We start from the raw sequence: 13,848 nt of genomic DNA, 5'->3' as shown, positions 1-13,848 counted from the left end.
AGTGCCTTGCTGTGTGCTCTGGAGGGACAAATCACAGGTCATCTGAGGGCAAAAAAAAAAAAAAAAAGAGGGGGAAAAGAAAGATGAAGGAATGAAGCTGACTGGATTCAGAAAAAAGAATCTTGTTCAGCTTGTTTGGAGATGCAGGAAAATAAACTCCTCAATAGTGTTTTTATTTTTTTAGGAAAGAGGTTGGAAAAGACCACTACAACTAAACGAGAAGAAGAGGTTAACCCAGTCTATTCAGAGGAAACTGAGGAAGAATATGAGAACAAAAAGAATTGGCAGGAGTATGTAATGAAGTGAACAAAAACTAAGAATTAGGGAGGACACTGAGGAGCAGCAAATGGGAATGTTTATGCCAGGATGACACATGTAACAGATACTGTATTCCAGCGAATATCCGCACAATTTATTAATAAAAAAAACAAAGGGAGCAGAAAGAGACTCAAGAAAAATTTTAAACAATGGCTTCTTTTGGGAGTTTTGTCACAGTCAGAGGCATGGAAAATAACCCTGAGCTGTTTTCAGTCTACCTCTCCTCTTCACTCTCTCACTCCCTTTGACCTTCGGTACCTCCTGAACTATGTGTGACCAGCAGCTGAATCGTATCTTTTTTTTCTTCTTCTTTTTTTCTTCTTCTGGCTCGTTAGGACAAGTGCAGAGAGAGCTGCCAGAGCAAGAAAGGAACAATATTGTCCAAAAGGAAGATACAAAATTCAGCAACAGTGGCTTTTTCCACTGAAACGAAACAGATCCTATAACTTTTTGAAATAAAGAACTGAAACTTGACAATCCTCTCCGTAGCTGGAGAATCTCACAACCACTTTTTTCTTCTTCTCCATTACTGTGGCATTTTTAAGGAGTGCTACTTCTCCCCTTTTTTCAGTTTATGAGAAATGTTGCATTGAAGTGTTTTTAGATTATAAGTAGCTTCCATTATGGAAAGCCCCCATCATTCCTCCCATGGCATATCTCTCCTCTTACGCTATTTCCATTGCTATTCATCCAAGGATAGAGACAGCATGAGCTGGCATGGAAAATCCCACCTCAGTTTAAACTCAAACACACAGCAGCCTAGCATTACAGTTTGGATAGAGTGCTGTGATCCTAACTGAGGCCTTTCAGGAGAATTTAACGTTCGCCCTCCCTCCTTCCCCCATTTCTGTCTCCACCCTATCCCGTCCCTTCAATACCAGCCCGCCCTCCATCTCAAGAGTTTACATTCAAAGCTGGCTTAACAGAGGCACAGTGACTTGTGTCTGGTATTCTTCATAAACACAGACTAAGTTAGAGCGGCACAAGGAGGAATATTATGACTAACAGTCCATTGTAACTTGAGTCGATGACTCGTTGTTATCATACAGAAGTTTCTCAGAAAGTCAAACTGAAAAACATTCGACAGAATTACAACTGCAGTGAATAATATTTGATCAGAAAAATGTGTCACGGGGCAAATGCTTTAAGAGCTCATGATACAAATTATAATAACCCTTTTGAGCATTTCACCTTCTTAAATAAAGCTCTCAAAAAGTCAGCATGAGGAGCTTATGACAGCTTGATTTGTAGGCAAGGCAGCAAACAATCAAACAAACACCTCAAGGCAATAGAAATCATTCCAAAACAGCTACAACACAAGATTGAAAGGACAAACACTCACATGCCTTTCACCACTGCATGAGCGAAAAGTAAAATAAAGTTAATATGAGCTCTATAGACTTGAGACTAGAATCAGACTTAAGTCACTCCCTTCCAAAGCCATAACCTTTAAAGTTATTTAAATTAATTAATTAACTTAATGTACACCTATGCATTAAAGGAACATGTCTCTGTGATGTAAAAACACACATGTTGAAATACTTGAAACTTGAAACTTGACTTGGACATGTCTCATTTAAACTGAGACATGCACATACAAGTTTGTCTTTATATCCTTGTGTGGGAAATCATTGACATAATGTATCCCCGAGCCCCTTACCATAAGCTTAACCAGCACAACTAAATGCCTAAACCTAACTCTTACCCTTAACTGAACCTCAACCCAAGTCATAACCCTCATATTGCCCTTTGAAGTTGTGAGGACTGACAAGAATGTCCTCATAACACAGAAATGTCTCTCAAAGATAGAAAAACATGCACACAGACTCTCTCTCTCTCTCATCAGACACACACATGCAGGTTGAAAACAAACATCTCTTCACTTGAAAGGCTCTCACCTCCTTCTAATGTTTGCAGCTCCACCCAGAGAGACCACTCAGACGGGCCCTGGCTGCTGTGACAGGCCACCCTGACAGCGTAGCGACTGTGGGGCTTCAGGTCCCCGATGAGGTGTGTGGCTGGTGGGATGTTCACATTTTGGTTGTGGATCATCTCATCTGGGCCTGCTGTGAAGGTCTCGCCCGCTCGTTTGGCCTGGAACATTCAAATTATAAACTTAAATATGCTGTACTCCAACTTTTTAAAATTTTATACATAAATATAACATGAAAACAACTACCGCTAATAAGATTTAGAGCCTCTTCCTGGGTTTCAGATTATAAGGTCAGGTTTGGTGGGTAATCTATTTTTATTGTTTTATGGCACAAACAGGAAGAAGACTCTGTTATTGTCTCTGCAGGCAGAGTTCAAGTCTTTGAAGTAATGTAGATGGATGAAGACGGAGCTATAGGCTTCCACATGTTTATCATTAGTAATGTCATGTTTGTATTTTTATCATTTTTATGTATGTAAATGAATTGTGTACAAGCGATTCTGGGTTGTTTCAAATTGCTCCTTGAGGGACAAATAAAGCAATTAAATCAATGTTTAAAATGGATTATTATATGTCAATACATGTGAATTTTGACTTTTAATTTGACTAATATTAATCTAACATCAGTATAATTTGTGGATTTGAGTCGGTCTGTAATATATGAATAAGCTTTAAGTTATTTGAAGTTATTAGCTTTAGAGGATAGATAGTAAAAATGTACCATTATGTCAAGGTTTGGTGGAAGAAACTTATAATTCCCATTTCCTTTTCTAAAGTTCCTTATTTTGCATTAATTTTAAAGCAGTAACTGCCTGTACTGGATAAGAGGTATTGTGGAAGAAAAAGCAAGAGGTTGGACTACAGTAAGTGTGTGATGGTGGTTGGGGGGAGGGTCATTAAGTGTAAATTTCCAAAACAGTGTAAAAGTGCATCATTGCTGTTTTGAACACGATCCAGACACAGCAAGGTGCACTGAAAGCAGAACTCCTTGACCAAAATTCACAGGCAGGAACCTGCTGTTCTTGCAAAAAAATTCAGTGGTAAACACATTTAAAGGGGAACACAAGACTGGAAAAATGCTTCATCGCAACAATCTTAAAACCACATTAAAGTTGCCACAATCATTGTTCTCTGCTGTTGTCCTCGTAATCAAGCTGATCCAGCAGGCTACTGACTGGACTTCACATGCTAGGCTTATAGTCTGAGCTGAAAACTTTTCAAAAACAAACCTAAAAATAAATAAGCAGCCACACAAAAAGGTTTAGGTGTGTGAGTGTGTGTGTATGAGCAGATGATTTTAGGCGCTGCTTTGACAATGACTTTTACTGTATTCAGAGGTTGCATAAGTAGCCTGGAGGCCTTATGGTGTGCTTCATGATTCCAAGGACTATTAAGCTGTATGAATGAGGAGCGTATGAACGTGTATGAGAAAAAGAGAACCAGATTGAGTCATTCCTGACTCAATGAATCAGCGTCCAGCCTGTAAACAAGTGTGTTTAATCTAATTGTACAGCTCAGCCCTGAGTCACAATTGAGCCTGCATTCTTTTCGCATGGCTCAGACCCACAATACCTGCTGTCACTGCCTTTTCCTGTTTTCTTTGACTGATTTTCTCCCTCTGTTTCTCAGTTTCTCCAGTTATCTCTCTCTCTCTCTCTCTCTCTCTCTCTCTCTCTCTCACTCTCTCTCTCTCAGTCTTTCTTTCTTTCTGCTCTTCATACTCCCATTTGTGGAGCACAGTAACATCTTTCTGTTCTCTTCACTGTAGCCTTTTTCATGTTTCTCTTTGCCACACAATGAACCGTTAAATTCAGATTTTTGCCCCATTCTGCTGAAGCCGGCCCCTTGCCTTGTTCCTCTGTGAGGGTGAGGGGTGAGGGAGGGGTGAAGGGAGGGGTGAAGGGATTGGGGGGAGGGTATGAGGGGCAGCTTTATTAGAACCAGACATTTAGGGGTGGTGCTGCACTGCTCTCTTCTCCAGGAGAAAATGTGCCTCCTCTCAGCTACGAGTTGCAATGGCCACAGAGCAGGATAGTGGCAGAGAGACTCCAGCGGACAGAGTGAGGGAGGGAGTGGTGCTACATAAGATTAGTCCAGGAGGCCACTTTCCCAGAGTGAAACTTGATCCACTGGTACACGAATAAAGCAGGGAGGGGTAGAGGATGAGTTAAGAGAAGAAAAGAAAAGCAAGCGCTTTTTTCTTTAAAACTAGGGGCTTGCAAAAGGTAAAGGCTCTGGTTTGTGGAAATCAGAGTCAAGCAAATAGAGGAAAGACTGATGTGTTTGTTTAACATGAAGGTCAAACAGTTGCAGGGATTTTTTTGGGACTTGTTTTCTCAGCCAGTTGTTGTGTTCTCCTCCTCTCACGTTTATGTCATGTTGTCTCACCTGAACAGAGCAACGGATTATTGGGTAGTCGCCTCCAAAACCAGGCTGCCATGACAAACGGAGAGAAGTCTGAGTGGTGTTTACAGCTCTCACATTCTGAGGCTGGGATGGGAGAACTAAAGAAACAAACAACAAACAAACAAAAACCAAACAAATAAAGAAACAAAAAAAAAAAAGAAAGAAAGCAGCCAATTAACATAATTCATAACATATTCAAAACATATCCAAAGTTAACAAAGATAGACTGACAGAAATGCTCTTCCACAGTACAAAGTACAACACCTACCAGTGATGGTACCAGATCCAGAGGTAGCCACACCCTTGCCATTATGGGCCTCACAAGAAAAAGTGCTGGTCCTGTTCAAACCTGGATGGAAAAATGAAATGACACATGCATGTGAAGTGGGGTCTTTTTGAAACCAGAAATCCTTGCTCAGCATGCTGAGTCCGACATAATTTTAATGTGTGCGATGGTGTGAAAGTTCACGCTGAAGTCAGAATAGTTGTCAGGGTAATAAGGTAATGTGATCACTCTTGTCAACAGTATTATGATGAGTTTTGGAGTTACTATGTGCTTGGTTGGAGTTTGGTCTGTAAAGTAAAAGTATTGCTTTTAGTGAGTCATTACTGTTAGCCTAACTCAAACAAATAAAACATGTTTGCCAGAAATGATGCAGGTCACCTTGCATCTTTCCACCACATTCCATCAAAATCAGACCGGCAGTCATAACCTCTTAAACGTAAATTTCAGCAACCCCTCAATCCAAGATATTCTTGATTAAACATTGCTCCCAGTGTTTCAGAGTTATCACACTCAATTTAAAACTCTTAAATTCTTCTACTGTCAGGAAAAAATACAGCGTGTGTAACCTTTTAATGTTAGAAGTTTGTACAAGCATGTAAAATCCCTCCATGTTTTGTCAAAATGAGACCAAAGAAAGTTTAATCTGACATCTCACAGATACACATCACTGTGGATTGGATTCTTGATCCATATATTTTCCTAGCTGTATCAACATTTGTTTTAACCTAGCTATGTTGTCTTGACTGATGTAGAAAATAATCAATATACACAGTAAGCACTGATTTGGTTGATTGATTTCCAGGTCAAAAGACACCTGGGATCTAAGATTACATACAATTGTTGCTTCAACAGCATTTTAAATATTACATTTAAATAGTTAATTATGGCTTGCTCCAAATTGAAATACAGTCATTGAGATACTGTTTAAACAATGTTATATGTAATCCAGTCTAGATTGCATTTTTATACATATCAGTTTTACACAAATTCCAACTTTAATGGGAAATCTAACTTAATTTGAACCACCAAAGAATTACTCTTAAACTTAAGCATCTTTAACCCGCACAGTCAAAGTCTAACAGGTTGTTGTTATTCATGCTTTCAGCTTACTGAAAATGAGAAGTGGAACATTTAGTTTTGAAAGCAAAAAAGGGTTCCAGGTGTAAAAAAAAAAAAGGCTGAGCTGCTGCCTTGAAGAGGCTGGGGCTCCTGTAAAGGGGGCAAATCACTGTGACAGACACTGACATTCAACAAAGAATGACTCCTCTCAGAAAGTGACTCACAGTATGCTCATGCACTCGAAGCATTCCACAACACAGGCTTACTCATACACACACACACTGAAACATGTGACATTCAAGTTTTATCACTGTTATCTAACACCCCAACATTGTCAATCAGCCACGAACTGCGACACGCACAGAATTACGCAGTGTGTTGCTCTGCGCCGACGGCACCATGCCTCCATTGTGTCGCGGCCGGAAAAAGAACAGAGGGTACAGGGAAAAGGAGGGAGGGAGGGAGAGTGCGAGGGAAGGAGGGGTGAGGGATGACCGCTGGCTGTGTGGGTAAATGAACTGCTCATCAGGCCATCTCGAGATTGCGCCACCTGCCCTTCTGTCTCCTTCCTTCCCCATAAGCAAACCACAGCACAACATCCCCCGATCAGCTGCAGGTGTCAAAATAGCTCACTCCTGCATTAGGACACCAGTACTGACCAACAGTGTTAATACCAGCCAGGAAATACAGTCCAGGCCTGGTGCTTCCTTTTCTGAACACATACAATGCAGACAGAACGCATGTCTACATGACTGTCTGTATGTATACTGTATTTCCATAGTTTTGTCTCTACTCTCCAGCATACTGGATTTAACATTAGGGGCGTCATTTGACTCTTCATTTGACTACTCCAATGTTGCAGCAACCACTACTAAATCAAGTGGCATCAATGACCTTCATAACAAGGTAAAATACCTAAGACTCCCCAACAGTTAGAAATCACTTCAAGTGTCTACAAACAAAGTCCATTTGCCCTTGTATGACCTTGATGACTTCACAGACATATTAGATTTGAGGCTACAACTACCAGTTATTTCCATTAATGATTAATCTAATCATTTTCTTGATTAATAAAATAAACATTAGTCCACAACATGACACATGACCAAAAACTATGGTTTAAACAAATATGGTCTGGCCTTTTGTGCATGATTAATAAGGGTGGTCTGACATGGAGAGGTTGCACACAGAAGGCTTCAGTTCTACACAATGGAAACCACCTCATATTTGAAGTTACTGAGACATGTCTTGCCCTCAATTCCTTAATGGTTAAATGTACTTCATGCCTTTCTCTTTATGGGCATATTGAAAGATGATTTGTGTTTGCCTCATTTTGGACCTGTGGTCTTGCCAGAGCAGCTGTCCATTCCAGAGATGTGAGTGTAGTTACTATCAAACAGGTCCTGGTCAACAACAGTCAGCCAGCTCCGATGAGTCAAACCAGATCTTTCAAACCGACCGCTGCCGCCTCTTCCTCCCTCCTTGTGTCTGACTCAGCCGGGCCTCCTACTACTGGACTTAACACAGGCCAGCTATCTGGCAGGCAGCTGTGGTTTGCATTCAAGCAGCAACCAGAACCCTCCTCCTTTCTCTCTGTCTTTCTTTTATCTCTCTATGTCTTCTGCACATCTATTTTCCTTCCCCCAATAGTCTCTCTTGTGCATGCTGCTTTGCCTTTACCCGTAAACCACACAACCACAAGACACATCCTCAATGGATCTGCTGGCACAGTGCCAGGCAGCCTGCTCTCTCCGGGGAGGGCAGTAATTTGGTGGTTGTGTTTAAGCCAAGAAGGGGGGATTTTAAAGTCTTTGAAACTATAGAGGAAAGTTACTGTGGAGCTTTTGAAGCGGTTATTATAATCAATCTAAATGGATTAAATTAAAATGTCGATTTTGAAGTTGTATTTTTTCTAGTAAGCTAAAAAACTTTGCTACCTGATTGCCAAAAGCTGCTGACAACCGCTTCTTACTTGACCAACTGAGTGCTGAAGTAAATTCATTAATTAGTTAAGACTGCGGGTAGAAATCATCAATAATAACTGATTACATGTTTAACTCATTTATGAGTTACAGCTTTTTGAATGGGTGTTTTCTGCTTGTTTGTGGGTGTTTAATAAAACTATAAACATACCATTGGGCTGGATCAGTACAAAGTGGGAACACTTGAGTTGATTGAGGCCGCATGTTTTAATGGATCTGACTAAGCTGTCTACATATGGTGTTGAGTGTTGAGGTATTACAGACTGAAAAATGATACCTGTGAGGTTTAGTGTGGAGGGCGACAGGGCCACCGGGTCTGTCAGGGAGTTTAGAGGAGCGCCATCCTGCAACCAGATGACCTTGACTGGCTCTGGAGGTCCGTGGGCCACACATCGCAGACTCAGGGAGACGTTGGCCACGACAGACATGTGCTGAGGCTCCGTGGAGAAGTGAGGAAGGCCTGAGAGAGAATGAGATCAATCAGGTTTTTTACCTTTTTAACAAGCCAAATAAAACTGTAGCACTTTTCTGTAGGTCTTTTTTGTGTCTATGACAGGAAGTTAAGATGAACTCACCCTCCAGCTGAATGCCCCCCTCATCGGAAAAAGTGTTGTGGCCTTCTGATAGAACAGCACATCGATAGGAGCCCATGTCTTGAAGCTGGACCTTCTCAATACTGTTATGTGTACAGAAAAAGGTCTAATTTAACAGATTTTACGAAGATCAAGCAATGAAAAACAACACAGATAAAACCAGGAGATATGGACACAAACCCTGATTACCCATCCAATCATACTGCGATTAAATACATTAAGCTACAGCAGGGGAGATATGAGCTTCTGCTTGGGTTTCATTATTTCTTTCAAACCTAATTTCAAACAGCTCCACATTAGCTGAAAGTTAATAGAGTGACACAATCCAGCAACAGTACCGGTTAAGCTAGTTGAAGGTGTAGAAACAGGAAATAAACAATCCGTAGGTGCCTAAGCAACATTTTTTCAGTCAGGTGTGGCTGCTTCATGTTCATGATATTCATCATTAAATGCCCACCTGAGCGTGCTCATGATCTTCCAACTGTTGCTGCCAGTGTGGCCTTGGAACTGGTTGGTGTCGGCATACGGAAGCACCACACCATCTCTCATCCAAATGACGTCAGGGGGGTCTTCTTCCTCGCCCCCTCTACCCTTCAGGGCGCAGTGCATCTTGACAGGTTTTCCCAGGGAAGAGATGACAGTAGTGGGACTCCGCTCAAACTCCAAATCTTTGATAAAGCAAGGGAAGAAGCAGGATTAGGTGTTAGTTTTTCTGTCATGTGTTAAAATCATGCATACATAAAATCATCAACATATAGTGCACATTTAGCAAAGTGACTGTTACAACAATAAGCATACTGTATGGCTCTAGACCTGAGGATATGTAAAAGTGATTAATAAATGTCTTAAATGATTAACTAATTATCAGAATGGCTGTTGACTTGTCTCTTAATCAAATAATTGTTCAACGACTAAAAACTTTCATTTGCTTGTGTGCTTGCTTTGATAAATGTGTTAATTTATGCTGGATGGGCTTGGTTTCGCCTTCAGTGAGATACGATTATAGCTGGTAAACCCAGAGTTTATCCACCACTACTCTGCCATTTGAACAACTCCAGTTATCTTGTGTCTCTCACTGATAGAGGGGCTGACCTGAGAAGGACAGAGCTGATAGTAGAACAAAGGCTCCTTGTTAGAGTACGGCTGCTCCTGCAGCTTTAACAGTGTCAAAGCGCAGAGAGTTCAACACAAACACTAAACATATTCAGGGTGTCTCAATGATAGGCCTGCACGTTCAATCAATCTCAATCAATTAATCAATCTTTATTTATATAGCGCCAAATAATAACAAAAGTCATCTCAAGGCACTTTACACATAGAGCAGGTCTAAACCATAATCTTTAAGATTTAATTTAAAGAGACCCCAAATTTAACCTAGCCTGCCAAGAAGTCTGCAAATCTGTTCAATATCCCAAAAATGACACGAAATAGTCATAAATATGATAAGTATAAACTTTTCTTGCTGTCTCTGCGTTTTCTTACATTGAAGACATTCATCAGAAATGACAGGTATTCCCATTCCTGTTGATGTTGAGTGCTAGGCAGGCATGCTGTCTCAAAGATAAAAGAAAAGTTTGAGCTACTCTAACACACTAAGCTGGCCAAGATGCATAAATATGATGGGCATGGATCTTTTCAAAGGATTCCTTTTCTTTTACACCATCAAATAAAAATGCCAAGGCATTTTTAGCTGGCCAAGGCGAGGCATAACTATGCCTTTTGTTGATAAAACAGAAGAAAGATAAAATAATATACAGAACTTGGCCTGTGGTCTTGAATTTCAGAAGAAGAATAAATCCAGCTTGTTTCACTGACTGATGCCTGTAAAGATTTTCTCAAGCTTGTCAACCCGCCTTCCCTTTCTGTTTCATGGCCAACCTTAAACCTTTGACCCCTTCACTTTGACCCGAGAGGACTCCACTGCAACCAATCCCATGGAAAAAAAACACACATAAACACCTATAATTGAACTGCTGAAAACATAGATTTCTAGTGCAAAAACTGCACTTTGGCAGCATTTATCTGAGTCATTAGTGAATCATAGCCTTGATTTATTTATTTTTGGTAAATGTGCATGTATTCCCCATACACTCACACAGATACACAACCCAGCTTTAAAAAAAGAAGATTGTTCTGGGAGCATGCAATAAATGAAGGGGCCTGCTGAGTCTCTGCTTCACCGCCTCTCTGTCTCTGTGTGCTTTTTGGCGTTAGCAGTCATTCCTCCCTTTATTTTTAAGCTTGGCTGAGCTCTTTCAGAAATCTGCGTGGCCTTGACTTTGTTTTGTTTTGTTTTTGTTTTTTTGTTCAGGGCCATATTGAACAAAAACAGCCCTACTTTCTTTCTCTGACTCTTGGTACTGCATTCATATAATGACAAGCCTCTAGACCTTTTAAGTGAATGCAGAGGTAGACAGACAGAGCAGGCTGAGGTTAAGCAGTGTGTGTGTGTGTGTGTGTGTGTGTGTGTGTGTGTGTGTGTGTGTGTGTGTGTGTGTGTCTGTGTGTGTGTGTGTGTGGGTGTGGGTGTGTGTGTGGCCTCCAGTGTTTCATTTGTGCGTAACTTCTCCATCTCCTCCCTTCTGTCCCCTGAATTCCCCCGAGGTCCCACACTTTTTTTAATATAATCTCTCTCTTTCTACCCACATCTACTCTTCTCCCTTGTGGAAAAATGCTAAAAGATGTTAAATGTCAGTGGACATGCACATACCAAAAATACTCAACACAGTACGTGCATTTATCTTCTGTTCACGCCCTCCTTTATCTTCCTGGCTTTTTAATACAGCATAACTCAGCCCCTCCATTCACAGCCTCGCCTTTGCCCTTCTCTCATTTAGCCCCCTTTTCATGCTATTCTTTGGATTCATCGCTACACATTTTGCCACCCCCCCCCTGACTCTTTCTCTGCCACTTTTGCCCCCTTACCCCATCCATCATTTCATTGCTTGAGTCTGAGTCAGACCTGCTCTGACTCACAAACCCAAGCACCCCCCCTAAAAAAAAAATCCTCCTCATCCTTCACATCCTCTCACTTCTGGGCCTGAGCCTGTTCCTACATCAGAATAGGAACTTAGACATCAGGAAAACTTCTCCTTTGAAGCTATCAGTCTAAACTAATAAATCACTGCAGTGTCAGTGTCCCTCTTGGTCATACATCTGCAGAGGGCAGAGGTACAGCGTGACCATAATGGTCAAAACACATGAGCTGACAGGTGGAGGCCTCCACAGGGACTCCATGTCATCCACAGGCTATGGTAATGGATTGCAAGTCTTAACCAGTTGATTTTTTATAGCAGATAAGGATTACTGAATGATTGTTAGAAGGATTTCCTCACTGGTGTTCCTCGTGTAAAAGGAACTGAAATGTAAACATTTTCCTAAAATTCCACCATCGGGTTTCCACCTATTTCTACACAGAGAGATGTACTGCATGTTGCTGCTGCCTTATGCTTGTGTAGTGGGTTGTGTGTTATGATTCTCTCAATTCCCAGCAGGATTTATTTTAAGTTACTGCCCCTTCTCTGTCTGGAATACATCTCTTAAAACTTTCCGGATACACCATGACTGTTGGGAATCCTGGTCTGGATACCTGGTTAAGATAACTTCTCAGCAATATTAAAAAGCAGAGGTGTTCGTGCAGCACTGGAAAACATGACTAGCTATTGAAAACACTGAACGAAAACAGCAGCCTATACCTGACAACTACTGCAGTCTACATTGTACCTGCTGATGAATGATCAACATCAGCTGAATACAACTAAAGTATTACAAATCTCAGCCTGATCAGACTAAATGAAGCAATAAAACTAATAGTTTATTTGTTTTCTTTGTTCACCTTGTTTTAAATTTTTTTTTAAGACTGAAGTGAATTCCTTCATGTTGGCCAGATGTTGACAAACTTGCAGCTGTGGTTGCTCTCCACCCCAAAGCAAATTAATTTAACGAGTTAGGAGGAGAAAAGCTGGCTGGGCTAATTGCTCATTACGATGTTTTTCCTCGCATTTAAGTAGATTAACAACAGTCCAGATGGATACATGCTTCTAACTTACCTGTCAGTGTGCCTGCGGTTATTGGCCAAGCAGATAAAATGACGATGAGGATCAAAAACGACCATTTAGACCCGTTTATGGTTTTTCTTGACAGGAGATCACATCTGAAAACGCGCTTGATGAGAGGAGCAGTCATCTTAGAAACATCACCGGACTCCATCACCGCATCCCAACAGCGCAAAGATTCAAAGTTGTGCGCAGAGAGAGAACGTTTTGCTGTGATTTGGGCAGATGCTGAAAATGAGATTATCCACAGATGGGGCCAAAGCAACGCAGATCCACTCGTTTCAGTTCCTCTTTAAAGAAAAAAAAGTGCTGCTCAAACGTCTTTTCTTTCTCCTTGTGTGCGGTTGTTTTGGTTGATCTCAATACTGGGTCCTGTCCTTTACGCAAAAAGCACACAAGCAATGGGTGCGCCAAACTTTTCTGCTGCTGATAAAGTTGTCCAAAAAACCGAGTCTATTTCTAGTAACCAAATGAGTATTTTTAACTCTGCGTTTCCTGCACCCTGTCTTCCAAACTCTCTCCTGCCCACCGGTTCTCTCAGACACCCTCAGACATTCCCCTGGCGCTTTCTTTTCCCCTCTCCCCCCTTGAACAGGATTCAAATTCCTCAACTCAAGTTCTTTCCACCCTGCTCCTCCTCCTCCTCCTCCTCCTCCCTCTCCCCCTCCTCCTCCTCCTCCTGAGTCCCCCTCCTTTTCTCAGAGGATGTAAGAAACCCCGCGGCATGCTGATTGTCTCAACACAATCCCCCCATTCGCTTTTTAATTACACGGATCCCCAAAGGTTGTAAATAGTAAATCACTCGTTTCCCGCTTGAAACAAAGTGTAAGTGTCCACTATGAACTGACCAACAACATGATGGACATCACTCTGTCCAGGCAGGATATGAATTAGTCTGTTTCCGTGTAAACAAACGAGACAATGAGCTTAACGTTTTTGATTATGTCTATTAAGGAAAAGTAACAATAGCTTTATCAGCACCATTATTAGTAAATGAATCCTAGAAAGCCACATTAATGTCAATTATAACCACATTTGTTTTAATCTTTGCAGGTGACCTGGTTTAATTTGTTTTGTTTTTTAATTTAATGTGAATGATAACTGGCTGCTTTTTATAGTTACTGCTGTATTACTTCACGATGTCTTGATACTTATTAGTAAAGGTTTATTACCTCTTTTTTGCACTACGTTTTATTACTGTGTTTTGTTCATGGTG

General features: G+C 41.1%; 1 protein-coding gene across 1 annotated transcript in view; it reads right to left on the bottom strand.

Moving 5' to 3' along the window:
• Window positions 1–13,196, bottom strand: part of LOC128360372 (tyrosine-protein kinase receptor UFO) — a 26,584-nt gene extending 13,388 nt beyond the window's left edge. The window contains exons 1-7 of the mRNA XM_053320786.1: window positions 12,627–13,196; window positions 9,035–9,245; window positions 8,560–8,660; window positions 8,262–8,444; window positions 4,926–5,006; window positions 4,640–4,755; window positions 2,217–2,412 (exon numbers count right to left, since the gene is read on the bottom strand). Of these exons, the coding sequence (XP_053176761.1) occupies window positions 2,217–2,412; window positions 4,640–4,755; window positions 4,926–5,006; window positions 8,262–8,444; window positions 8,560–8,660; window positions 9,035–9,245; window positions 12,627–12,786 (1,048 nt within the window). The 5' untranslated portion in view covers window positions 12,787–13,196. The remainder of the gene's footprint in view (window positions 1–2,216; window positions 2,413–4,639; window positions 4,756–4,925; window positions 5,007–8,261; window positions 8,445–8,559; window positions 8,661–9,034; window positions 9,246–12,626) is intronic.
• Between the last annotated feature and the right edge of the window lie 652 nt (window positions 13,197–13,848).

This window comes from Scomber japonicus, chromosome 6 (genome assembly GCF_027409825.1).
Source record: "Scomber japonicus isolate fScoJap1 chromosome 6, fScoJap1.pri, whole genome shotgun sequence".
In the NCBI taxonomy this organism is placed as follows: domain Eukaryota; kingdom Metazoa; phylum Chordata; class Actinopteri; order Scombriformes; family Scombridae; genus Scomber; species Scomber japonicus.
The sequence above is the reverse complement of the archived record's forward strand: the minus strand, read 5'-3'. Positions and strand labels throughout refer to the sequence as shown.